Source organism: Scatophagus argus, chromosome 15 (genome assembly GCF_020382885.2).
Source record: "Scatophagus argus isolate fScaArg1 chromosome 15, fScaArg1.pri, whole genome shotgun sequence".
Classification (NCBI taxonomy): domain Eukaryota; kingdom Metazoa; phylum Chordata; class Actinopteri; family Scatophagidae; genus Scatophagus; species Scatophagus argus.
Genome location: NC_058507.1, coordinates 2,282,247 through 2,307,970, shown reverse-complemented (window position 1 = coordinate 2,307,970; position 25,724 = coordinate 2,282,247). Strand labels below are relative to the sequence as shown.

Here is a 25,724-nt window from a genome sequence, read left to right as displayed (position 1 = left end):
TTATCCTGGTTCAGTTGTCTCTGCAGAGCGGAGTTCAAACCCGATGTGCCGTATCTGGATCAGCCAGAGCTCAAGCTGCAGAGAAGCCGAGGCCTGAAGCGCTCAGACCAACAATGGATGTGCAGCTCCGTCGGATGATTTCCTGTCTGCTGTTAGTGTTTGATTGACGGGAAGAAAACCTCTGAGCTGTCTGGGTCACCTGAAAACCAGACGACTGACAGGCAAGAATTCATCTAATTTCCATATGTAATTTTCAGACAGTGAATGTAATATTTTGTCCAAATAACAGGATTATGTGTTAGTTCGGTGACGACTGTCTCATGGGTGCAATGTGTCACAACATGCGATGTGGATGGTGTGAGTTGGTGTCTGTGTGCAGTCAGCACAATACAGCACAGCATTATAAACAGAAACGTAGCCGAACCAAACGCAACAGGACGTAGTCCAAATCTGACAGTGTCACAAGTAGCCTGTGTTAGCCTGGCATGACAGGAGAAAACAAGCTCAACACGAAAGGACAGTATGAAAGAAATGTTCCTTTTAGCATTTATTAGTTTACATTTTGCAAACTGGCACCATTAAATGTGTGCCGAATTAGCTGTCAGCAGCTCCTGTTTGCAGTGAGGCCATGGCTTTGCAGACATCTATCACTGGACTGCTTTGATACTGGAGAAAACTTAAAAACAACACAATTCTAAGGCAAGTTCTGGACTTCTAAGGAGCATCTTTTTTCTGTGATCTCTAACGGCTTTGTAAACGTTTCCTTGCAATGGACATCAGAGCTAATGATATGCTCAGAAAGTGTAAGTTGCACCGAAACTAAAAGTGTGTGTATCATGTCTGTGAGTTCAGATGGTTTATGTTTCTTTGCACGTGTGTGGGTGTGCAGCTGGGACTCGGCTAAAGAACTGAACATAATACAACAGAGTGGAAGACGGTCTGGAAACACAAATGCTTCGGTTGTATGAAACTACCGTGAAGAGGAAGACTCCCCATGAGCGCCGACAGATGGCCACATGACCGTCACAGCTTCATGCGCCTCAGACTCACGCGTTACACTATTTTGGTTGATTGAATTAATTTGAACAAACTACACTGAGCTTGACCTGCCGAGTGAAAACTGAACATGTGGGCCTCGTATGATGATGATGCTCTCCTAGCTGTTGCTGACATTATTTTTTTGGCATATATTTAGTTTGCACAGTCAACAAAGGGATTAGTATAAAGATGTTTCCTGTTTCAGGTTTGTGGAAACAAAATGCACAAATGAAATGTAATTAATAATAAATGAAAATGCTGATCTTTCTGCATAACCAGACAAAGCACTCTTTTGCATGGCCTGCCCATCTGGAGCAACAAGGACGCTTCGACAGACGGACGCGAGGAGCTCGGCATCAAATCACCATCCCTGGGATCAATGGACAACCCGCCCTGCCTCCTGAACCACAGCCTGCAGCAAAATGAGAATAAAATGAATGAACAGAAACAGAATAGAGTCTGCCTGAATGAAAAGGAACAAGAGTATAAATATCTGAATGAGGCTGAGGATAACATGCTGCTAATTTGTGCTTTTCCTCAGTTTGTTTATAGCTGAGCAGTATAATTGAACATTCAACATGGATGGAGCTTTTGGACATCTGGGCTTACACACACACACACACACACACACACACACACCATTCGAGCCACAGCTTTTCTTTCATCATGCAACACTAAGCTGAAGCCTGTGCTCAAAAGCAGCCATTGTGTGGCGGAGCTGCAGCTCGCTGGTGGAAATCCCTGGACTGTTGGCAGAGCCGCTAACACGCAGTAATATCATCTGAGTAGACAGGAAGTGGATGGTGAAGAACAGAAACAGACTCAGAACAGCAGAGGAATGGATCGTGTACCTACTGCAGATAACACTAAAGTCAGAGGTGAGCGTCTCATCCCCATAAGAGACAACACGATTGACTTCATGTGTTGTTTTTTGACATTTCACATCCACATGAACACAGGCCATCTGGTGCAGCGCTGATCCTGGACCTGTGACTATTTCTCACATATCTCCCTCTTCTTCTTCTTCTTCTTCTTCTTCTTCTTCTTCTTCTTCGTGGATTGAAATCCTGCACATTCATGGTCCCCAGAGGATGAATCCTATTGATTCTGGTGATCCTTGACTTTCCCACTAGCGCCACCATGAGGTTGAAATATGAAAATGTCTAAACAGCTGTTGGTTGGATTACACAGTGGTGGAAGAAGAAGAAGTACTCACATATTTTACTACTACTTAGTAAAAGTGGCAATACTAATGAGCAAAAGTACAGAAGTATATTGTTCTAAAAATAAAGTACTGGTAGACAACCTCTGAAAAACCAAAGTTTTTGATATGTTTAAATTCTTCAAGTACCAAAGGTAAAAATACTTATCACACAGAATGGCCTCTGCTGGATTCTAATTACTGGGCGTAATTTTAATTTTTCTGCTGGTAACGGTGGAGCTAATCATGAACTAAGATGGTGGACGTGGTTAAACATCATCCCTGCTAACGTTTAGCAACATTAGCATTTTGCTCAGAGTTGAGGGGATGTTCACACGTCATCATCATCACATCACCTGTGAGACAGCATTTCAAACTGTCACAAACAAGTTAAAATTTAACACCTTCAGTTTTCAGAACCAAAGAAGTTAGCGGAAGACGAAGAAGAATAAAACAGGCTGCGTTGAGCTGTCTTAAGCTGACACTAACGGTTTCATTTCCGTAAAGACTGGTCAAAGGAAACGTTCAGTGGTGATCTTCTCTCCGTGTTTCCTCGGCAGGTGCAGCAGGTGTCTGACCTGGTTTAAACCAGCAGCTGAATGCAAACCTCCGCGTTTCCATCCTCATGCTCACAACTTGGTGTAACCTGCAAAGCAGTGCCGGTGCCTCCATCACTCGTGAGGAACACCGGAGACAAATGTGACACACGTCGCCCTCCAGGGGTCATAACCTGCACGACAGCCCCCGAGGTCATGTGTTTTATGACATTACAGCTTTGACCTGATCTGACAAAGTGCAGGTGGGAACATGCAGGCATAATCAACACCTGAGGGCTTATTTTAGGTTTGTATGCAGTTCTCACAGACAAAAACAATAGTTCTCCAGTGGTCCTGTGGTTCTTTGCTGCGGTTGAGGTGCTACATAGCAGCCTGTCACTGTTCCGCTCATGTTTTGTTCTGTTTCTGGTTCTTCAGCTCTTATTATTTTCATTAAGTTATTCCAGGGTACACAAAGGAGACACTCCCACCTGTCATCATTGTGGCTTCGTCTGTACCCGCTCCAATGCAATTAGTCCTTTTCCTCAAGTATGCTGCTGTAGTTAACTAACTGACTTTAACTTTATACTTCTACTTCACTACATTTCACTGGGAAATATTGAACTGCTTATTCCACCATTTGTCTGTCATGCAGTTAATATTGTACACATTTTACATCACCTCATCAGATACAGCATGTTGTTGCAGATTAAACAAGTGGTCGTGTCTAGCTGTCATGTTTAAGATGTTCAGACTTCCTGTGGAAACTTCTCAGATGGTTTTAAATAACTGAAGGTACTTGAAACTAGAAATTCAGATTTGGAAAGTCAGATTTGTATATCAAAACGTACTTTTTGTGGTATCTTTTAAAATTTAAACAAACAGGAACTTCTTTAAAAAAATATATAGACAGAAGAAAGATGATCCCTCCTCTCAGTCTGCCTCTGCCCTCTGCCTCTTATTCTGGTTTTGTTGTTGTGTTCGGGATGTCAAAGATCCTGATAAAAACACTCAGCTGACTGCCAACAATCGTTACGTATCGACGTTCTGGGTTGGGGGAGACTGCGACTCAACAGTCAGCTGTAATTTAAATACTATAATACTGCATATTGTGCCTTTAAGTTAATGGTCTGAGTAGGTCTATGGCCACCGCCACATTACTCCACTTAATAATTTGCGACTCTCGACCTTGAAGCGGTAGTTTGGGGCACTTAAACGCACCACGGTCACATAAACCTTAACGCCACATTCCAGCGGGAGGAGAATAATCTGTAAAGCGGGGTTTGTAAGTGAAACAAACACAAACCATAACAGTTTAAAGTCTCTTCGTGTCCGACACTCCTGTTTGAGTTTAATCATTAACTCATCCTTTCTATTTCGAATTCCTCCTGATGACAGCAAGACTGGCTGAGTTGTGTCGCGTCATTGCGCTTTCTCAATTAACTGCTTGCTTGTTTGATTTATTAAGTTTCACCTTCCAGGAAACAGGATTCAACACCTCTTTGATTAAATCCAAACCTGTTTTACCGTAAAGGTACAGAAAGTGAAAGGAAGAAATAAACACACAGCCATTGTCTACCTGAGCGTCGCAGGTAAGGACACGTTTTCTCTCTCTTCGTAAAGTTTGATTCTGTAACTTATTAACTCGGAGCGCAGCTTTTATGATGTTTTATTTTATGTTTGTCATTAGTCAGACAGAAGGTTTTGTCTCAGTTCCTCTGTATGTAAAAGCAGGTTCATTTGACCTTCAGACGTTTTTGTTTGCATCACACATCAGACTGTTGGTAACTTAATCTTTTATTTAAAAAAATTAAAAGCCTTTCAGCTTTTCTATACTGCAGTGTATTATAGTTGAAGTCCTTTACTGAGAGTTTAAAGTGTTATTGTTGCGTGTGTGTGTGTGTGTGTGTGCGATAACGACTTTTCAACAGAGACTGAGGAAATATATTTAAAATAAATTATTATATTTACTCACACGTAATGCAGTAAAAATGCATATGCATAAGCCTCAACTCTCATCTTGTATTTTCAGTTCTCAAAGTTAAATTGCAGTTGGATACTGAACATTTGTGCTGAATGTTTCAGCCGGTCTCTGAGAGACACGTTTTCATTTAATTTATCAAAACATGTGGACATCTTGTGTGTTGAGTGATAATAAAACTGGGATCAGTTATGATGAGTCGATTAAGGCACCTCTCTTAATCATTGCTCTGTTTTGCTTTTTTGCAAAATCAATAATCAATAACTGAAATAATTATGACAAATGCTACCGGTTAAGAAAAAAGTCGTAAGATAAAAGAGCTGATTTAAAGGTGGAATATGTGAGAATTGGCCATCTGGTGAATTCATGCCACCAACACATAAGGGCTACTTGAAATGCAAAAGGCCGTCTGTAGAGCCAGTGGTTGCTGTGTCTGTAACTGTAGAAACATGGCGGTGCAATATGGCGGACTCCGCCAGGGGACCTGCTCCCTCTGAGGTCCATCCTATTGAAAACACACAGATTCTTACTTTCAGGTGATTATACACTAATGAAAATCCTGAATATTGTATTCAGTTTCTGCCTTGTTCTGCCTTTCTGCTCGACACACTGAGCCTTTAGAAGTGAATACGACGTTTTCCAGCTGCGGAGTCCCGTCAGCTTTAATGGCAGGTTGAGCAACCATTACAAGAATAAAACCGTAAAATCATTTCTGAGACGCACTCAGGTGACTGATGAAATGCGGCAGGAATTGTTAGGACATGGTTACGTGTTGGACGTAGCCCAGGTAAAAACAGGTCTGTAAACTCTGATCAAATGGAGGCAGGAGAGCATATCAAAACTAAAACTATACTTGAGGGGGAAGTCCTCAGTGGAAATTTGCAGCCGCTGTTAGGACATATTCCCCCTGTTGACAAAAGCTGCACGACGGGCTGTGATGTTTTCTGTAAACAGAACTGGTCTTCCCGTCCCTGCCGGCTGTAACCAACATAACCAAAAACACCTTGACTGCTGTATCACACACATTCCTGAGCGGAGCAGAGCGCAGGGACACGTCTCCTCCGTCAGCTTTAACCTCTTACTCCCGTGTGTCTCCTCACAGTTGGATGTCACACAAGAGGACGAGATGCCACAAATGATGGATAAACCGACCGAAAATCCCAGTGAGGACAGAGCGTCCCTCGAGAGCAACGGGAAGACGCCGACCAACGGTGTTTTCCATTCAGTCAGGACCAGCATTCAGCAAGTGGTCGAGAATATCCCGCAGTCACCCAGTGAGTACCGTCATGGCTGTCATGAGATCTGCTGTGAAATGGGCTTCACAGGCAGGTAAAGTAACGTGACCTCTGAATGGCGGAGGAAGAGGGAAGACAATGCGAGAATTGGTGTTTGTGTGCCGTTTTATCTGGCCATAAAGTCAGCACAAGCTGCGCAGTGCGAGGACGGACGGCGTTTTCCGCTTGCTGGAAATACAAGAAAAGACATCTTTGTCAGATTTCCAGTTTTACAGAACCGGCTTCTCCTCAGTCCTCTAATGCTCCTTATGTTAGTCGCTGCATATATTTCCCAGCATTCCCTCTGACACCCACCAACTCGCTCCACTCAGGTGTGGGTGATGTTGTGTGTGTGGGTGGGAAGAGCAACACTGTGGGATTAACAGTTCAGCAAGAGCAACAGAGACTTTTCTGTGGCTGAGAAGAAGCCAAGCTTCTTTAAACTTGACTCAAGACAAAAGCCGTCCTGCTGCTCTTCTGCACTGCAGACGCTGAGGAGCCTGAAATGATTTTATTAAAAAAATCTCTTTATTCATCAGTCAGTCTGTCAACAGAAAATTAGCGCGTCAACTATTTGGATTCTAATTGTTTCAGTCATGTTTTTAGGTACAAACGTTCAGCTTCTCATTTTTTATTGTAAATTGATATTTTTTGCTTCAGACGGAACAAATTGTTTAAAGTTTTGTGTGTATCAACAAGATAATCAGCGTTTATTTATGACAAGAGAGCAAGAGACGACCACATTAAAACCAAACATGTCAAAAATGTCGAGCAGACTCGTGATGGACGGCAGGTGCTGCTCTGTTTTCAGCTCACCTGAAGTTCATCCAGAGCTCCAACCAGGAAATCATTCAGAGGTAACATGTCAGATTTCCACACAACATAGTGACTAAATATAATGTGAGCAAAACATCATCTGTGAACATTTTACTTCAGACAGGTTTTCATCAGCAGTGGTGGTGGGGGGGGGGGTCGTTTAGCAATGAAGACAACAACTCCCATGATCCCACACTACCTCCATCTTCTCCTTTTGTTTTTGTGGAGAGACCCCTAGTGGCAGACCCTGCGTACTGTGTTTAAATAATTAAAAATGAGGCACTGCTGGGGGTTTTGTGGATGTTTGTGTGACTGACACTTCTCATAAACGGCTCGGCAAGCTGCTTTTTTGCTTTCGCTTGTGATTTCCTGCTTGGAGAAAGTCTGCTCTGAATGTGCTGTTACCTCTCGATGACGCACAGCCTGTTGGGCTTGGGCCATCGCCACTCCTCACCACATCAAAAACAACAAACTTTGACATCTCTCCTTTTTGTTATTTGGTATTTGCTGAAGCCAAAAGAGGCAAAGGCTCAGTTTGCTCTAAAGCATCTTGAGTTTTACGGCAAAAAGCAAAAGACAAGCGCAGCATTTCGGGTTACAGTAGTGCACATGAAGTCGTTTTATGTGAAGTCTTACGGGTTCCTTTAAATTGTTATCTCTGTCACCAGAGCTGAGCACAGACAACGTTTAATACTTTCGCTTTTATATTCTGGAGCTGAGCCCAAACTTAATCTTCGCATTCCTCAGTTGGATTTAGTTGTAGGTCACTTTAAGGACGAAATGCTGCCAAGTCATGCTCGCATGCCAGCACAGAGAAGCAAATACGAACCTTAAGAATGATAACTAAGATTTAAGCGCTCAGGTTCATATCTTTCTTTTCCCACTGACATGACTGAAGGTTTTGCTGAGAAACTGTGCTGCCTCTCTGTCAGGTCTGAGCGCTGGCTCTCCCGTGACCTCCCCTCTCAAGAACATCGCAGGATTTTTCCAGAAGAAAAAGGAAGACGAGGCTGAAGACCCCCCAGGAAGGAAGAAAGGTCTGAAACGTTCACAGACAGGTAAAGCAGTCCTTTAATATGTCAGCTGTTTTTTATACGAGAAGGTCTTTGTTTGATTGTACCTCCACCCGACCTGGTTTCCGTCAGTTCACCACAGTGAGGTCCAGAGCTAATGATGGGATGTCAGGGCTGAAGAGGTGTAGTCCAGTCACCCTGATCCACACCAGCTGTATCAGTCCCGAAGCTTTCGGGCTTTTCGTATTAGCACATTCACTTGCAGATGGACCACATACTTTGACTGATTTGTAAAATTTCAGTGGACAAACAAACATTCATTTAGTGATGTGGACATTAGGTAAGACCAGAAATCATTAGCTTAAACTGTGTGTTTCATCTCGTCAGCTCCCAACATGGCCTGGGCCGGCGGCTCCATGAGGAACACAATGAGGTCCATTCGTCAAAGCCTGAGATCGAACAATAAGACGGACATCCCCATCTCTAAAGTCCCAGCAGGGGACCAGAAGGAGGAGAAGGAAGGGGAGGAGGTGGTGCAAGAGGAGGTGGTGCAGGAGGAGGTGGTGTGGGAGGAGGCGTACACGCTGCCGGAGATACCACACACACCACTGTCAGGTGCTGTCACATGCAATTCTTTCACCTTGTTTATCCAACCTGCTCAAAGGCCAGCAGTCACATTCCCTCTGGCAGCCATGTTGGAGGACAGAGCTGTCTTCACAATCACATTTATTCTGATTTAATTTTCAGCCCCTTATATGTGCATTAGCTGTCAGATTCTGTAGAAAAGTTTATACATGTATCCTTTAAAGCAAGCTACCAACCTTGTAAGTGTTTGAGTTATGAACGCAAACTTTTCCTCCCGAACTCCTTCCTGTCTCTTTCTCTGTCTCTACAGTCAACTTTCTTCTTTATCTTCCTCTGTTTCGGTAACAGAAAGCAGACACAGATAGGGACCTCATTCCCTGTGAAATACACAAGGATTCAGTTCATCTGTAGACGCTGACGCCACAGTCAGTGTCAAAATCCTGCCTCAAAGAAGAGACTTTGTGTTAAACTGACAGTCAGAAATGAGTTATTTCCATTTTCAGAATTTAATTTCAGAGTTTCCTTGCTGTTCTGATCTACTGAGAAAGTATCTGCCGAGAGAAATCAGACATTGTTCAATGAACTGATTAAGACTAATGGGATTCTTTAATTGGAAATTTAAGCTCTGCAATTTATGTAACCATGTGAAGAGATTCACCATCTTCTCCATTTTTCCCCAGTGATGCAGATCAATAAGCTGATCGACATGGAGGTGCTGGAGGAGGCTCACCTGAACCTGCTCGCCCTGCGACAGGAGTTCAAGCAGGAATATAGTGGGGAGGACTCGCCCATGCAGCTGGCCAAGAAGGAAAAAGACCTCAGCCTCCTCTATGGATATCTGAGGGAAAAAATCAGCACCATCGTGCGCAACTCCAACTCTTTTCCCTCCAGAAACAAGGAGCTGCTGGTTCTCGTGGCCCGCATCATCCAAGAGGAGGAGAGGAGATCTGACGAATGCGGTGGCCTTCAAGACAGCTGGATGGGGAGCTGGAGGGAGGCAGTGGGTGAAGGGGTGCAGATGAAGGTGGACAGCGTCCACCTGGAGCAGAGCGAGCAGAACATCTCCTGGCTGGCAGTTCATCTGGGTCTGCTGGGTAAGGCCATCGTGGAGGACCTGGAGAACGTGAAGAGGGAGCTGCAGTCGTCGTACCCACCCAGCTTTAAAGTCTTCAGCACATATGTGAACAGTTACCACAGAGTGCTGGGGCAGCACCTGAAGAAGCTGGAGCAACAGGTGACAGACCTGAAGGACATGCATGCTCTGCTGGACTGGATCATCAACCGCTACAAGAGGTAGGATTGTGTTTTCTACTGATACATCTTCTCCCCCTCATACAACAACTCCATGTTGTCTAAAACTGCACTCTCTGACTTCATCACCACGAATACACACACTTTGTTTTGGCTCAGTGCCACACACATAACATCCTGCCACCACTTTTGGATTGATCCGCCTTTGAAAATAGTTCCCAGCAAATGCTCTTTTTCTTCTTTTTTGAGTGATGTTTACTGAAACCTACAGTGTCTGGAAATTACTGAGCCTTTTCTAAAAACAATAGAAGTAATTATTTGTGTTCAAAGATTCGCTCAATTGAAACCCGTGGACCTGGAGCTGAGAGACACGAAGTAGGGAAGGCATTTTTATGGGATTTGCTTACAGTAAGCAAAAATAATGAATAAAGCCACTCATACTTGAATAAATATGAATGAAGTAAAGTTATGGGCCTCCTACTGACCCCCACCACCCTGTGTGCACAATGTGTGGCCCTTCAAGTTCCCTTTGAGCCCAGGGGCTGAGCCTACCCCATAAAGAGGTTTGTCTGGATACTTTTGTCTACATAGTGTATCAAGAAACTGGAGAAGAGTGGAGGAAAACTTGCAGTAAAAGTTCTCAGTCGGACATGAGACGTCTTGTCCCAGACTGGTGGTATCACTGTGGACAACCTCAAACATGTAGGACAAACACAAAGCTCGCCCAAAAACACATCTCAACCGCCCACATACAGCAAAGATGTGTTCGCGTGAGTGGGGACGAGACGAGGCGGCACTGCTGACATTATTTGTTGAATCAGGCCACACCAAAACAACATTTGGTAGGCCAAAAATAAGCTGATCTGATCTGATCTGAAAAAAAACAGAGGCACAACTCTCTCTCGAGGCCAAAATGGAAAATCTTTAATCAGGTCGTGTCCACATTTCTCACAGATTATGTGAGTAGCATCCTGATGAAGAGTAACAGACACAGCTTTTCAAATATCCTGTGAAGGTTCACTCCATCGTCAGCACTGAATTTTCAACGTTAGTGGTTGGATTTTTATTAGATTGTTATTATTATTATTGCTCCCAAGTGTTACTTAAATATGTTTCCAAAATCCTATCATACATACATCATGCTCTGTGGAGCCTTGTAACCCGTCCTGGTCTTTCCCCCGACCGACGTGAAGCAACATGTCCTCTCTCTGTTTCGCCCCCACAGTGATAAGATCATGGGCAGCGCCTTCCTGCAGGCAGACATGAAGGACGAGAGCCTCGATCTGCAGCTGGAGGACGACTTCCTGGAAAAGCTGAGGGACAAATACTGCTGCAGAGTGAAGGTCTGACTTTAGTCTGGGAATTTGGGAGATTTTAGCAACCTGGTATTCTTTCAGCAGGAGTCAGTGTTTCTCCAGGGGAGTTCAAGTCATCAGGCCCCCCAACTCTCAGTCCTTCATGGTGGGAAATAAAAGGTTTATTTTAGGGCAGATAAAAAAATGTGCACATCATCCTCAGATCTTCATCAGATTAAATTCAAGCTGGATTTGATTACTTCTACTTGGTGAAGGAAACTTTTCAAACCCGTCAATAACTTTGTGGTAGACTTTTACACTCCTGCTGCAGCTCATTTCCTTCACATGATCAACACAATACTAAACATTTGTATTATTATTATGATAATTATTATTATTATTATTCACAGTCGCTGAGCAAAGAGGCAATAAACTTCTCATGCCTTATTTCTGAACAAATCCTGATGCTGGAGACATTTCTGGTGTAAACCTTCACCTGAATTCTGCCTGTGTTTGTTCCTGCAGGAGGACCTGAGCTTTTCACTGACCAGAATCACTGACATTGAAAATGAGGAAGTTTGGATGGAAAAGAAAGTACACAGTGACACAGTGGAGGACTTCCCCACCTCCAATATTGTCATGGACATCTGGACGGTAGGACACTGCAGTCCACACTGATGATGCTATCACGTGGTCGTAGTGAAATATCATGTGTGAGCTTTAGCATGTGAGAAGGACTTGTGGTGCATTCAGGTACACCTCTTAAACTCTGAACTCTACATGACCTTTCATGGCATCACTTGTGGATGCACATTCATGTGCATCCTGTAAACAAACCAGTTCAACAAAAAAGGAAGTGCAGTATTCAAAACGTGCAGGTTTAAAATGAAAGACCGAGACAAAGTGAGAAGTGATGATGTAGTCAGTGCAGTGATGTGACCATGTGGAGGCAGCAGAGAGCTTCATATTAATACTGGGCTGGTGTTTTCATTCCACAGAGAGTGAAGGGATTTATCCTGATGTCTGGAAAAATTGATGCTCAGCTGAAACAGAAAGTTACGTGTTCCTGCCTTGAAGAGTTGAAACAGTTCCCCAAGAGGTTTGTTAACGCAGAGACACGAACACTGAGTGTGTACATGTGCTTACTGAATCACTGTTTGCATTTGACATAAATATTTAATAGGCAAGGTCATCCAATGCATCTGAGAGAGGAAGACTTCCACCTCATTGTGCCTTCAAGGGAAACACAAAAACACATCCTCAAAATAAGCCTCAGGATGAAATGAGGAATTCGGTTTGCTCATTTTCCTCTAAAGGAATCTTCCGTGAATATCTTGTGACTGAGCACAAAGCCTTAAAGAGTGAGATAGCCGATAAAAACGCAATGTGCTGCTTATTGTCGGACATATTTTAGTTTTATTTTAAGCTATGCTGGTTGCATGGGAGTTTTGGTTTGCTGTTCCACCACCTGGGCCAGACTGAAACAGCTTGGCAATTATGAAATGGGTGGAACACAGAGCAGACATTCATGGTCCTCACAGTGTGATTAATGACGGTTCATTTAATGCCATCATCAGGTGAGAATTTCAGACACCTTCAGAACTACTGACATTCCCATCGGCCTCAGCCGTGCATTGACTTGATGCCAATTCGCAAACGTTAGCATGCTAAGAGGAAAAACTGAGACACTGAATGGGGTGTTTATGCCTGCTTTACATCAGCATGTTAGCATTGTAAGCACGCTAACGTTAGCTTTTGGCTCAAAGCGTCCCTGTTTCTGAGCGCAGCCTCACAGAGCTGCTAGCATAATTAGCATAAACTCTGCAGTGCTGCTTTTTAGCCTCTTTTAGCTTGTTGTTTTAGTTTTCACAGCTCAGTCAAGTCAGTCACCAGTTATTATTTTAGCTACAAACTAACTTGTTTATTCAGGTTTTCAGCACCTATAGGCAGTGGTGGGAAGTAGCCAAGGATATTTACTCAAGTACTGTACCATTCTGAGGTACTGTGAGTACTTCTGTTCTCTGTAGCTTTGTGCATCCACTCCACTACATTTAAGAGTATTGTACTTTATGCTCCACTTCATTTATTTGACAGCTTCAGTTAATAATTACTTTTCAAGTTTTACCCATTACACCATGGGTAACAAGCATTTAAAATAAAAACACAGTGTGTTTTTATGTCATGTCTGTGAGCTGTTAAACTTGTAAAGTTCACACTTTAATCACATGCTGACGGTGTACTTTAACTTAAGTAGGGCTCAAGGGAAGTACTTTTGCTTGTACTGGGGTGTTTTTATATTGCCAAGTTGGTATTTGGTAATGTAAAAGATTTGAATACTTCTCCCACCGCTGTCTATAAGAAAATATATATATGATAAAATAAAAAAGTGACCAAAACTTCTGCTAATTCATTGATTAGTAAGGCATTCGGAGACCAAGCCTGTGTAGAAGAAGACAAAATGCCACCTGATAGAGAAGAAAAAAAGAAGTATTTTATCCCTAAAGAAGTAAAAGAGGAAGGTGGACATGTGAGGGGTTATCCACCCACAGAAAAACGAACCAAGTGCCCCTGCATACACGCAAAGGCACACTGTTGCATGGTTTTCCTGTTGGGTAATGTCAGAATATTTTTTTTTGCCTGTTTTATGACTAATACTGTTTTTAACTGAGCCACACAGCCCCACTGCAGACACAGTTTCACATTCAGGGAAGTCTCTGAGGATCACATGTCTATTTTCTCCTGTATCAATCTTTATCTCAAAAACTTAGATTAGATTCATGTTAATTGTTTTCCCTGGAGACGTTTTATCTCTTCCACAGTAAATGCAGCTAGAAAACGGAAGAAAAACAGGAAGGAATGGCAATAAAACACCAGAAACTACAAGGTAGTAAAACATAAAACAGGATAAAGCTGGAAGAGTGATGACGTGTGCATAAACTACAGGTCCATAAGTATGTAGACACCTGAACAAAGTGTGACTATTACACAGATATGTGTTTATTGAATATGTTAATGTGCTGCTGTGACAGCCTCCACTCTTCTGTTAGACTTTCCACAAGTTTCCACTGACATTGAGTTGGATGTGGTTGAAGTCTCTGTGCATGCCGGTCCAGCTCTTCTGCACCCAACTGGGAAAAATATTTTTCCTGGAGGTGAATTTGTCCTCTCATGTCGAAACAGGAAAGCTAAAAACACATTATTATCTTAAATATCATTAAAAGATTTATCCTAATTGCAACTAAGGGGCTTGGATTGAAAAACAGCCTGAGAGAAAAGAATGTCCACATACTTTTGGCCATAATATGCAGGTTTTCCCCTTAAAGCAGGAAACATAAGGTCAGCTCTGACCCTAACCTTCCTTTACACATCAGATTGTTGTTTTTTTTTTTTACTGTATTTTACACATGGAAGTTTCACTGACAGGAAGCCTCTGATTAATCTTGCTGGTCCGGGGAATCAAACTGAAAACCTTCTGGGTCGGAAGCTCGCTTCTCTCACCTTTAGACCACCAATATAAAAGCTGGAAGCAAACTATTGTCTGAAATATCTTTGTAAGCATTTTTTCAGAAGTGCACAGAAGTATGCAGACATGTGGCAACATATTTGCTGCACCATATACTTCCACACATACCGTGTATTTATGTGATTAATGTTGGCCTCTGAAGGCCTGTTTTCTGTAAAGTTCCTTGCAGTACTGAAGGACTGTAGTGTTAAAGCTGACTTCATTGCGCAGATTTGAACTCTAAATGTAATATGAACAGGAGGTCTATTTAAAGTGTGTGTTTGAAGCCCTCTTTGTCGTCTGACAGGCTAAATCTCTCTGCTTGTCCTCCCTCTGCAGGTTCGAGACGGAGTTCAGGTCTCACTGCAGCTCTCTCAGACCACAGCCTCTTTGGACAGACTATCAGATAACCTACATCAACAGCTTCTCTGCCTTACAGTAAGTCAGGTGACTTCCTGAAATTAGCCTTGAAGCATCAGTATAGACAGCTTTCTCTGCCCAAACCACAAACACGCTCAGCCTGCCAGCTGCCTCCAGCGACGTCCTGCTGGTTTTTAAAGATTTGTGGCAGAAATCCAAGAACTGGTTTCATTTAAATCAGGTCATAATAAAAGGGCAATCTACAGGCTAACTAGAATGAAAGGAAATACGTGTTTTATCTTCAAAATAAAATGTTAAACTGTTCTAAATACACTTAAACATATTTATTTTTATGTACACTGAATACAAGTTCATCTAGTGGAAAATGATCTTTAGCTCACCGAAACACGCGACAGGAGGAATAAATGTGGTAGGAAAACACCAGTGATAATCATAATGCTCAGCAAGTCATTCACCGTCATTATTTCTGATTAGTAATAATTATCAATGCACATCCAGCATCTGACATTCGTCTCAGCTCCGTGACAACAAATGAACTCAAACCCTCCAAAGATGGTGAGATGTGGATAAAAAGTCCAGGAAAACAGTTTCTTTCACGTTCAAGTGTTTGCGGTTTTATTTTGAAAGTTTCCCATAACAGATTCTGCTTTTATAGAAATCTGGACAAAAACCTAAAAGAAAACAAACAAACACAAAGAAATCTAACAATCCAGTCATATTTGGATTTAATGATCTGAAACTGTGTTTCTGTGGCTCGATAAAAGCACATTGATGGGGATGTTGTGAGAATTAGAAAGGCCTGCAGAGCTTTTGTTTGCGTGACTCATCTCACAGCTATTTTAGACTTTGCTGGGAAATTCCCAGAATGTGTGGCAATGTAGTTTAGATGAGATCCTCATCCTTAGACCAGCCGGACCACGTGCTTTTTTTCTTTTCTTTTTTTTTAAAGAAGCGTTATGATAGGTGGGAGCTCACCACACACACTGGTTAAAAATGAGGTTGTGCCACTTTAAGAGACGTGAGCGCGACCGTCTTGGCGAGAGTGCCACCTCACGTGATTTAGAGGAATCAGCAGTGCAATCGAGAAACTGTGCTGCGCTGTGCGTTGGCGGGGGAAGGGGAAAGTAGTCCCAAGAACGTCTAAAGCTCCCTGCTACTTCTGTCTGTCACAACAAAAGCAGATGCGGCTGGTGGTGAGGCGTTCAAGGGCATCCAAATGTGTCACGAACGATGTGTGTTTATAGCTGTAGATTTGCAGGTCTGCTTTTTATTTAATTTATTGATTTTGCTGGATGGAGGTTTTAGAAGCACAGGAGAGTGTGTGCGTTTGATTCATGTTTGAAACACCAGCTCACCTCATGTCCCTCCTCAGGGTCTGAAGTCCTAACATCCCTCACATTTATGAAAAACAGACAGACTTAGAGAGGAAATGTGTGTGGAAAATGTTGCATTAGTTGTAATGTGTGTTCATAGAAACAGGTGCAGTGGTTAGCACAGTCGCCTCATAGCAAGAGGTTTCCAGGTTTGAATCCCGGTCTGGGCCCTTCGGTGTGGAGTTTGCACGCTCTCCCGGTGCCTGCACATTAGGTTAACTGGCTGCTCTACATTGACCTGATGTGTGAGTGTGTGCATGTGTGGTTATCTGTCTTTGTGTGTCGGCCCTGCGACTGACCGGCGACCGGTCCAGGATGAACCCCACCTCACCTGTAGTCAGTTGTGATAGGCTCCAGTGCCCCCTGCGACCCTGACAGATGAGATGTAGAAAATGGATGGATGGGCTGAGGGTTAAGGTGCCAATAAACAGGAATCCAAAAAAATCTGCAGAATAACTTCCCGAGAACTCAAGTTGCTTCTGTTGTATAAGAATACATCTGTATTTATGTGATAGTTTCATGCACTGTCCCACAAAATAAAAGTTTTTTTTTTAAAGCTGTAACTCTGTTCCCCTGGTAACGCATGAGGGTTTGACTAATATCTGGAACAATCATTACCATCCCACAAAGTTCCAGCGCAACTCCAGTAAATAGGATGAACCGGAGCAGCAGGAGATAATTCATCCTGCTGCCCGATGAATTGACTGCAAAATAAAACTCGTCAATGTGATGTGTACTTGAGTCAAAGTGAAAATAGCTTAAACTTATTCCTCCTGCAGGCAGCCCATGGAGGAATACCAGGCCGCCTGTCCGGATGAGGTGGAAGGGTTCAGAAGAGAGGTGAGGGGGCTGATCGACCGGCTCATGGAGGACCTGGAGGACCAGTTCAAAGAGAGCGTGAAGGTAATGTGGCTGAACAGTTTACAAGTTCACTTCAGGTTTTCATTCATCTATTTCCCCATTCAGACGGCAGACATTTTGTATTGTGGCTTACAAAAGAGGAAGTGAAATACGAATGCCCCTTTCCTGAATTTCTATTCAGGAAGTGTTGTCTTGGCTGGATGTAAGACAGGCGGACCACAGTCAGGTTATTTGGTACTTGATTACCACACAACCGGCAGGACGACATCACTGGTCAATACTTGGCTACGTTTAGGTGCAAAAACTCTTCTGTCAAAGAGAGACTGTGGTCAAATAAAGCCAACAGAGACTGGAAACAGGATACAAGCAGCTGTTTCCTTTGAGAGAGAGCAGTCAGCGTGGAAGTCGGTCAAACAGTTGAACATTCATTTGGAGTCGTGTTTGTGCCCACCTGACCCATGTTAATCCAGTTTCCACCCTCTTTCAGCTCGACTTTTGGTCTCTAACTGTGTCTTTCTGCTGTTGGCTGCTGAGAGTGGTCTTGTCTTAATTTAACCTCAGACTTACTGTAAGAGCATCTCACGGCGAGTCCTCAAGGTTTTCCACTCTGTCGCTGTTTTCCAGCCGTACCTGAGGAGGATGATGACGAGGAAGTGGCTCACCAGCGACGAGGACTTTAAGCAGCTTCAGAATCAGACTAAGCTGCTTTCCCTGCCCTGCTCCCGAATGAGACCTCCACACGCCCAGGTGAGGAGGAGGAGGAGGAGGAGGTGGAGGAGATGGCCTGGAATAAACCGTCGGGGGGGCATTCCACCACTTTCCAACTATTTTGTAGAATTCATCATTCAAATCATACTTACAGGAAAGACCTCTTAATGGTGATGGATGACCTGCCAGTTCCCGGCCAGGGCCACACATTTACTGGCATTACTGGCACCATTTGATGACACAAATTCCACATACACGTAACTTCAAACTACCCTAAACAAGAACAATTGAGGTTTGGCAGATGAGTGTTTTGGATGAGGTTGGTTGGTTTAATGAGGCAAAAGATGCTGAATATCAGATAAAAATTTATTTTAGCTACAAAGTCTTGGAGGTCTCGACAGGAAATCCTTATTTACTTTTTCATTGACCCCCTTGGAAGTTCCAGGGAATCAATTTGGGCACCATTGTTTTCGAGCGGATACTGCGACTGCAGAAAACGTTAAAGCGAGGCGAATAAATCCTGGTAGCAGACTCAAATGAATAGGTGGAAGTGGAGGTGTTAGCTCAGATGATCTGGCAGCTGCTGGTCGTGTGACAGACAAAGCAAACAAGCAGTCTTACATTTCCCCTTATTTTTTGCACCCATCCTGTTATTCTACGACATCACTCCCTGTGTGTGTGTGTGTGTGTGTGTGTGTGTGTGTGTGTGTGTTTCCCGGCAACAGGAGTTTGCGAGCAGACTGCACTACCACGTGGTAAAGGAATACATCGGTCAGCTGATGAAGAATAACTACTCGTGCAAGAATCGGAAACACGAGAAGGCGGCGATGAAGATCCGAGAGCAGTGTTGTGTGCTCAGGGATCTGTTTGAGGAAATGGTAATAAACTCTTTGCTTTGTTTGTTTGGGCTTCAGGTTCACAGGGAAATGCAGTAAACTTCCAACCATTTGGTTTTCTAAACTGGTCTACTTATTAAAAATAAAACTGGTGGCTGTTGCAATTGTTGCAACTGTTAAATATCAGTTAAATATCAATCAAAATAAAAAAAACTTTTGTTCCAGAGTTTTGACGGAAAACAATTTTCTGATGACATGAAGACAGTAAAGCCTTGTATTCCCGCAGTGGAATAAAAATGATCAAGAATTTATACTAATTTGTTTCAGGTTGTTATTATGTTGTGTTTTTGTGTGTTGTAGAAGTCGACCCACGATTGGCTCCACCCAGTCGGAGACGACCTGAGTGACATCATGGCACAGAACAAGGCGAACATTAAGGACCACCTGCAGCCAATCGTGGAGCACTACCCCGACTTCAGGTGAGCAGTTCTGACTCGTACAGAATCTGTTGCTCTGGCGTCTGTCTACAGAGACGAAACAAAAGATGATGTTTGACGGTGTCGCGAGGCGGCGTGGCTCAGCGCTCAACAATCTGACGGGTTTCTACAAGGCAGTTTGATTGATTGATTGATTGATGCACACCTGCTGTTATTCTGAATTCAGCCATAAACAAAGATATGAGCACTCACATTCACAGGTGGATGGTAATTACTGCATTCAATAATCTGAATTGTTTCTGGGCTCGTTGACATTCAAATAACGTGATGAAAAATGTAGTACTTCATGTAGTACTTTATTTAGTCTCAGATAGCTCAATAAACTCGTCACATATTGAGTGTGTAAAGCCTTCATCTGCAAAATGGCTGTTAAAGGCTGAAAAGTTTTGCCCTTTTGAAGTCCAGTTCAATTTCTTATGCAACCAGACGTGTCAGCTGACCACACAAGGAAGTTACCACGAAAGAATCTGTTTTGTCAAGACGAAACTCAATTAAAATCAACCAGATTGGACAAAAAAACAATGAAGAAGAAAGCCCCAAGTGAACACATTTAACCAACGTCCTGATTTTAATTTCTGTTTGAAATGCTTAGAAAGTGTCAAAGCTTCCCCTTTGTGATTGTGGAAGTAACCACAGAACAGAAAGTGCTTCTGTTTAGCTCGGGGAGGAAGAGGCAGCGTTCAGGAGATTAGAGTTACTCGAAGACCTTGTGTTTTTCACTGAATTTGAAATGATGTGACTTGGAGAATGAGGAAGTGGTGATGGAATAACAGTGGAAAAAAGGTGAACTAAAAGAGGAAGAAAGCAGCTTTAAGTTATACATTTACCCAAAACAGAGCAGCGACCGTTTGGCTGCCTTCAGCTTTTGGATAAAACACCAGGGACACAACCTTTGTGCTTCCATGTTGTTGGTCTGATATGTGTGACAAAACAGTAAACTGAACTGTTGACACAGAAAATGTGCTGCATTAATCAGAGTTAATGAGAGGAGAACTCGACTCTGAACTCACGTGTAACCGACAGGTGAAACACGAGACAAAACAAACCAACAGCACAGAGAAATTAAACATTGAAGGACTCTGATTTGGCATTTCGCTGCCACAGATACTGAAGAACTGACATAAACAAAAAGTTGAGTTAAATACACACTTTGTCTTGATCCCAGATGAGCAGCCCACTCAGATTGTGTTTCCTCCATCAGAGTCTCAGTCAAACTCTGAACAGTCTTCAACAGTGGAGAAGAACCAAAGTCTTCCTCCACCAGCTTCCTGCTCTGAAGGAAACATCTGAACTCTTCATCGTGGACAGCGAGACCAAACTCTGCAGAAGCACATTTCTCAAGTCAACAACTAAAGAAATGATCCCTGAAAGTATAGTCTTGGTTTGCTTTGGATGTTTGTCAGACTCTTCTGTGTGGAGACGAGAACTTTGACTCCTGGTGAGCTCCTGTGGATCAGAAGGTCTCTGCTCCTCCTCCTCCAGCATCATCGTCATCACTGACAGGGGAAATGTCATTGTTCAAAAAGTTGTCTTCTTCTTCTTCTTCGCAGCGTCATGTTGTTTCCATGTTACAACTTAAAAGTTGATGAACACACTGAAGCATTTATGATGATGATGATGCAGGAGGAGGAGGAGGAGGAGCAGGAGGAGCAGGAGGAGCAGAGACCTTCTGATCCACAGGAGCTCACCAGGAGTCAAAGTTCTCGTCTCCACACAGAAGAGTCTGACAAACATCCAAAGCAAACCAAGACTATACTTTCAGGGATCATTTCTTTAGTTGTTGACTTGAGAAATGTGCTTCTGCAGAGTTTGGTCTCGCTGTCCACGATGAAGAGTTCAGATGTTTCCTTCAGAGCAGGAAGTTGGTGGAGGAAGACTTTGGTTCTTCTCCACTGTTGAAGACTGTTCAGAGTTTGACTGAGACTCTGATGGAGGAAACACAACCTGAGTGGGCTGCTCATCTTATTTCACAGCTTTATCGGCAAAGCATTTCTGAATGTCTCTGGAGAGGCCTTCGGTTGCTCCTTCTTCTCCTCTTCTAATTAGTGTCAGATTAACACCTCCTCCTGTTGTTGGGGACTTTTGTCTGGTTACCTGTAAATCCCGGACAGCCAAAAATAAGGATAAAATGACTTAACGTACTTTCTGTTTTATTCTTCTCCACCTGTAGCAAGAAGCACCTGATTGCTGTCCTGTATTTCCGAGGTCTGCTGAGAGGCCGCAAACACCGGCTGATCCTGCAGAGACTGTCGGAGTTGAAACGGAGCAGCGGCAACGGCGGCAACAGGGGACAAGTTTTATTCGGCGACATGCAGGTCGCCGTCAACACTGACTGTCTGTCCAGTCTGCCTTTCTCCTGCCTCAGCTTCCTGCGGCCCAACAACTAGTGCGACACAGTGGAACGATCAGTTTGACACAAGTTAAGGTTTCAATTTAAACAAAGTCTAAATTAAAATCAAATGACACACTTCCACTGTTTTCACACATTCAACACTGCAGGCCTACACACGTGTGAACTTCTTCTGTTCTTTTAAGAGCAGAAATTAGTCCAACAGATTCATGAAGGTCTCCTCGAACACACCAGTGCAGAAATGCCTCATGTGTTATCACTTGTCAGACTTATTAAATGTGACGTGTTGCATATTAAGGGTTTCGGGCATCGTGAGGAAATTGTTTTCTGGGAAGAAAATGTTACACCAGCTAATTTGGAGAAAATTCAAAGTTTGTCGGGAATAAAGAGATTGTGTAACTCTGAGTGTGAAGCTCTCACCAGATGTAGCAAATAAAAGGCAGGTTTCGATGCTGTGAGGAGCTTTTCTCTCAGCAACTCGCTTCTGCGCTGGATTTATACTGTTTATATTGGACGTCAGTTTGAGATTAAAGTGTCATTAAAACTAATAAAAACTGGAACAATCTGAAACGCTGCGTGTCTCAATGCCATGACTGAGTCATGTGCTGTTGATCAGGGAGATGAACGAGCGCGAGTCGTCCAAACCGCCTTCAGCCTTCAAAATGAGAGTTTGTGTTTTATTGTGAAATCTGTGTCGTCTTTCTGTTGACTTTGTGCGTGTTCACAGCTGCTGGAACTCGCTTGGTGTGGTTCTCTTTGCACAAGTTATGCATTTGTTGAATAATTCAGTTCTCCTGTTTTTGTAAATTGTTCATATGGAATTAAGAGTCCGTATTTGTTATCTCAGGCTGTTTTTCAGAGTTTTTCAGCTTCCTCTGCACTGTGACACCTGTTTCAGGTAGTTCCTGACAATTATATGAGTTTAAATATGATATTTTTTCTGTATATTTTGATTTTCATATGTGCAAATGGTGCCCAAATGGGTTGTCTACAAATATATAGCTTTGGGAATTGTAAACCTATTTAATTTTTCTTAATAAAACATGCAAAACCAATCAGTCTCCTCTCATTCCTTCATGTCTGCATATGTAGCAGTCATGTGTTAAAACTCTACTGAGCGAGAAGCTTTTCAAGCTCGACAAGAAACACAAGAGAGACATGAAATCTTCAAATGCTGACCAGCGGATTCACTTGAAGAACTCACCTTTAACAACTCAAAGCTCCAAAATCCACTTGTTCATTCATGTTTTAGTGGGAAACACTTGAAGTCACCCAAGTCCAACACTGATTACACCATCCATGGTGATATGAATGCCAAACATAACAAGGACAATGAGGAATGAAGCTAAGAGAAAGATTACCTCATTTTAAACATGAACTTCAGCCAGAAAACACTAACTCTCTTAAGTTAGTTTTGAGAGCATCTTGCTTTAGTAAAAGAAACCTGAAATTGAGTTTTACGCTCAAACAAGATGAGCAGCCCACTCAGATTGTGTTTCCTCCATCAGAGCCTCAATGAAACTCTGAACAGTCTTCAACAGTGGAGAAGAATCAAAGTCTTCCTCCACCAGCTTCCTGCTCTGAAGGAAACATCTGAACTCTTCATCGTGGACAGTGAGACCAAACTCTGCAGAAGCACATTTCTCCAGTCGACAACTAAAGAAATGATCCCTGAAAGTATAATCTTGATTTGCTTTGGATGTTTGTCAGACTCTTCTGTGCGGAGACGAGAACTTTGACTCCTGGTGAGCTCCTGTGGATCAGAAGGTCTCTGCTCCTCCTCCTCCAGCATCATCGTCATCACTGACAGGGAAAATGTCATTGTTCAAAAAGTTGTCTTCTTCTTCTTTGCAGTGTCATGTTGTTTCCACGCTACAACTTAAAAGTTGATGAACACACTGAAGTCAGAAGAGCAACTTCCAGCTCAGGAAATGTGACAACTCAAGGAGGAGGAGGAGCAGGAAGAGCAGTGACCGTCTGATCCACAGGAGCTCACCAGGAGTCAAAGTTCTCGTCTCCACACAGAAGAGTCTGACAAACATCCAAAGCAAACCAAGACTATACTTTCAGGGATCATTTCTTTAGTTGTTGACTTGAGAAATGTGCTTCTGCAGAGTTTGGTCTCGCTGTCCACGATGAAGAGTTCAGATGTTTCCTTCAGAGCAGGAAGCTGGTGGAGGAAGGCTTTGGTTCTTCTCCACTGTTGAAGACTGTTCAGAGTTTGATTGAGGCTCTGATGGAGGAAACACAATCTGAGTGGGCTGCTCTTTTTATTTCACAGTTAAAGCTTTATTGGTAGTTTTATTTTTCTGTGATATGATGGCAGTTGATGCTTCTTCTCCTTCTACACTCAGGAGGAAGTGATTCTGATTTGCTGTTTTTTTTTCTATGATATAAAACAAGTAGGACACTGCACCCAAACCAGCTCTACAAACCAGAGAAGAACCAAAAAACATTTTCGTTTTTTCATGCTTGTTCTAAGCATGTTTTCAGGCTGTAGTAATGAAGCTGTGCTGCAAACTGTGCCAAAACAAAAGCAAATAAAAATCTTGAATGTCATAAATCATCATAAAAGTTTTTAGCACTTCACACTTTTTATTTCCTTAATATTCAACATGTCAAGTGCCAAAACTGCACACCGCCAACTCTGTCATTTATTATAAATAGTAAAAGTAGTAAAACGCTTTATTTCTGTAAAGCCTCAGGTTCAGTGTGTGTGTGTGTGTGTGTGTGTGTGTGTGTGTGTGTGTGTGTGTGTGTGTGTGTGTGTGTGTGTGTGTGTGTGTGTGTGTGTGTGTGTGTGTGTGTGTGTGTTAAACCATCTGCTCACTGTGGTCACTTGCAGCTCCAGTTCTTGTTTTACTGCCGATTTCTGATACTACATGAGAGTTTTATTTTTCAATATCGTGTTTGGGTCGTCGGGACAAATTTAAACCTGCTGTAATCAAGATCTAATGGTGGGAAACAAGAAAAGAAAAAAACGCTTCAGGGCTGTTTTTAATGACTGACAGTCAAATGAAACGTTGGTATCAACAAGCCTCCGCAGTGGGAGGGAAGCTGTTAAGACCAAACCAGAATTTACTGTGTGTGATAAGAGACTCATGAAGTCCTGGTCTGTGGCTGAAAATGAGAAACATTCAAGATCCCATCGTCACACACAAGGAAAGCCACATGGATGAAAGATGAACAAACACACACACACACACACACACACACACACACACTGTATTTTAGTACTAGTCCTTTATGCTGCAGTGTTTATACATACAATACAGAAGAAACTTTGAGTTAACAACTTGATCCAAATCTCAGAAGCTGTCAGTCACAAGCTTTCCTCATGCAGCTGAACATCTCTGCTGTTTTCCATTTTAAGGTGATGCTTCAGTCCAGCATTTCAGCCTCCTTCTACACAATCACAGCAGCATCCTGCCACTGAAAAAGAATCTCTGAAAAAGTGGTTGTCCAGTACAGGAAGAGGAGGATGAGGAGGATGAGGAGGAGGAGCAGGAGAAGCAGGAGGAGGATGAGGAGGGGGAGGAGGAGGAGGAGGAGGAGCAGGAGGAGCAGGAGGAGGAGGATGAGGAGGATGAGGAGGGGGAGCAGGAGAAGCAGGAGGAGGATGAGGAGGAGGATGAGGAGGAGGAGGAGGAGGAGCAGGAGAAGCAGGAGGAGGATGAGGAGGAGGAGGAGGAGGAGGGGGAGGAGCAGAAGGAGCAGGAGGAGGAGCAGCGACCGTCTGATCCACAGGAGCTCACCAGGAGTCAAAGTTCTCGTCTCCACACAGAAGAGTCTGACAAACATCCAAAGAAAACCAGGACTATACTTTCAGGGATCATTTCTTTAGTTGTTGACTTGAGAAATGTGCTTCTGCAGAGTTTGGTCTCGCTGTCCATGATGAAGAGTTCAGATGTTTCCTTCAGATCAGGAAGCTGGTGGAGGAAGACTTTGGTTCTTCTCCACTGTTGAAGACTGTTCAGAGTTTGACTGAGACTCTGATGGAGGAAACACAATCTGAGTGGGCTGCTCATCTTATTTCACGGTTAAAGGTTTACTGGTAGAGTTTCCTCAAAGTTCTTACACGGTTCTGGACTTCAAACATCTGGTTGTCAGTGGGGTTTATTACTTTACTTTGACTTTTATTCAACACAAACAACATCTTATTTGTTGCAGTGACCTGGCAGAAAACAAAACCTCTTGAGTGAAAAGGTAATATGAGAAGTTTCAGA

The 25,724-nt window shown here is 43.1% G+C and overlaps 1 protein-coding gene and 5 non-coding genes across 6 annotated transcripts; 4 read left to right on the top strand and 2 right to left on the bottom strand.

Moving 5' to 3' along the window:
- The first annotated feature begins 4,117 nt into the window (after positions 1-4,117).
- On the top strand, positions 4,118-22,553 carry exoc3l4 (exocyst complex component 3-like 4). The gene is made up of 14 exons (XM_046413197.1): positions 4,118-4,367; positions 5,859-6,030; positions 7,779-7,904; positions 8,247-8,474; positions 9,125-9,737; positions 10,921-11,038; positions 11,516-11,644; positions 11,989-12,089; positions 14,832-14,930; positions 17,026-17,149; positions 17,732-17,854; positions 18,541-18,693; positions 19,012-19,130; positions 21,319-22,553. The coding sequence occupies exons 2-14, from the start codon at positions 5,883-5,885 to the stop codon at positions 21,533-21,535; spliced, it is 2,298 nt and encodes a 765-aa protein (XP_046269153.1). The 5' UTR covers positions 4,118-4,367; positions 5,859-5,882; the 3' UTR covers positions 21,536-22,553.
- LOC124072553 lies at positions 20,322-20,528 on the bottom strand. Its single transcript, XR_006845541.1, has one exon. It is a non-coding gene; the product is annotated as a small nucleolar RNA U3 (small nucleolar RNA).
- LOC124072538 lies at positions 20,895-21,101 on the top strand. Its single transcript, XR_006845527.1, has one exon. It is a non-coding gene; the product is annotated as a small nucleolar RNA U3 (small nucleolar RNA).
- Positions 22,554-22,978: 425 nt separating the features above from the next.
- On the bottom strand, positions 22,979-23,185 carry LOC124072539. The gene has a single exon (XR_006845528.1). It is a non-coding gene; the product is annotated as a small nucleolar RNA U3 (small nucleolar RNA).
- Positions 23,186-23,552: 367 nt separating this feature from the next.
- Positions 23,553-23,759, top strand: LOC124072536. The gene has a single exon (XR_006845525.1). It is a non-coding gene; the product is annotated as a small nucleolar RNA U3 (small nucleolar RNA).
- Positions 23,760-25,311: 1,552 nt separating this feature from the next.
- On the top strand, positions 25,312-25,518 carry LOC124072540. The gene has a single exon (XR_006845529.1). It is a non-coding gene; the product is annotated as a small nucleolar RNA U3 (small nucleolar RNA).
- The last annotated feature ends 206 nt before the right edge of the window (positions 25,519-25,724 follow it).

What these genes read in the sequence shown, in the direction of transcription:
- exoc3l4 (XM_046413197.1), top strand. Translation starts at nt 5,883, where the DNA reads ATGCCACAAATGATGGATAAACCGACCGAAAATCCCAGTGAGGACAGA. An exon ending in GAATATCCCGCAGTCACCCA is followed by an intron (nt 6,031 to 7,778) that starts GTGAGTACCGTC and finishes CCTCTCTGTCAG; the next exon opens with GTCTGAGCGCTGGCTCTCCC. An exon ending in GGGATCTGTTTGAGGAAATG is followed by an intron (nt 18,694 to 19,011) that starts GTAATAAACTCT and finishes TGTGTGTTGTAG; the next exon opens with AAGTCGACCCACGATTGGCT.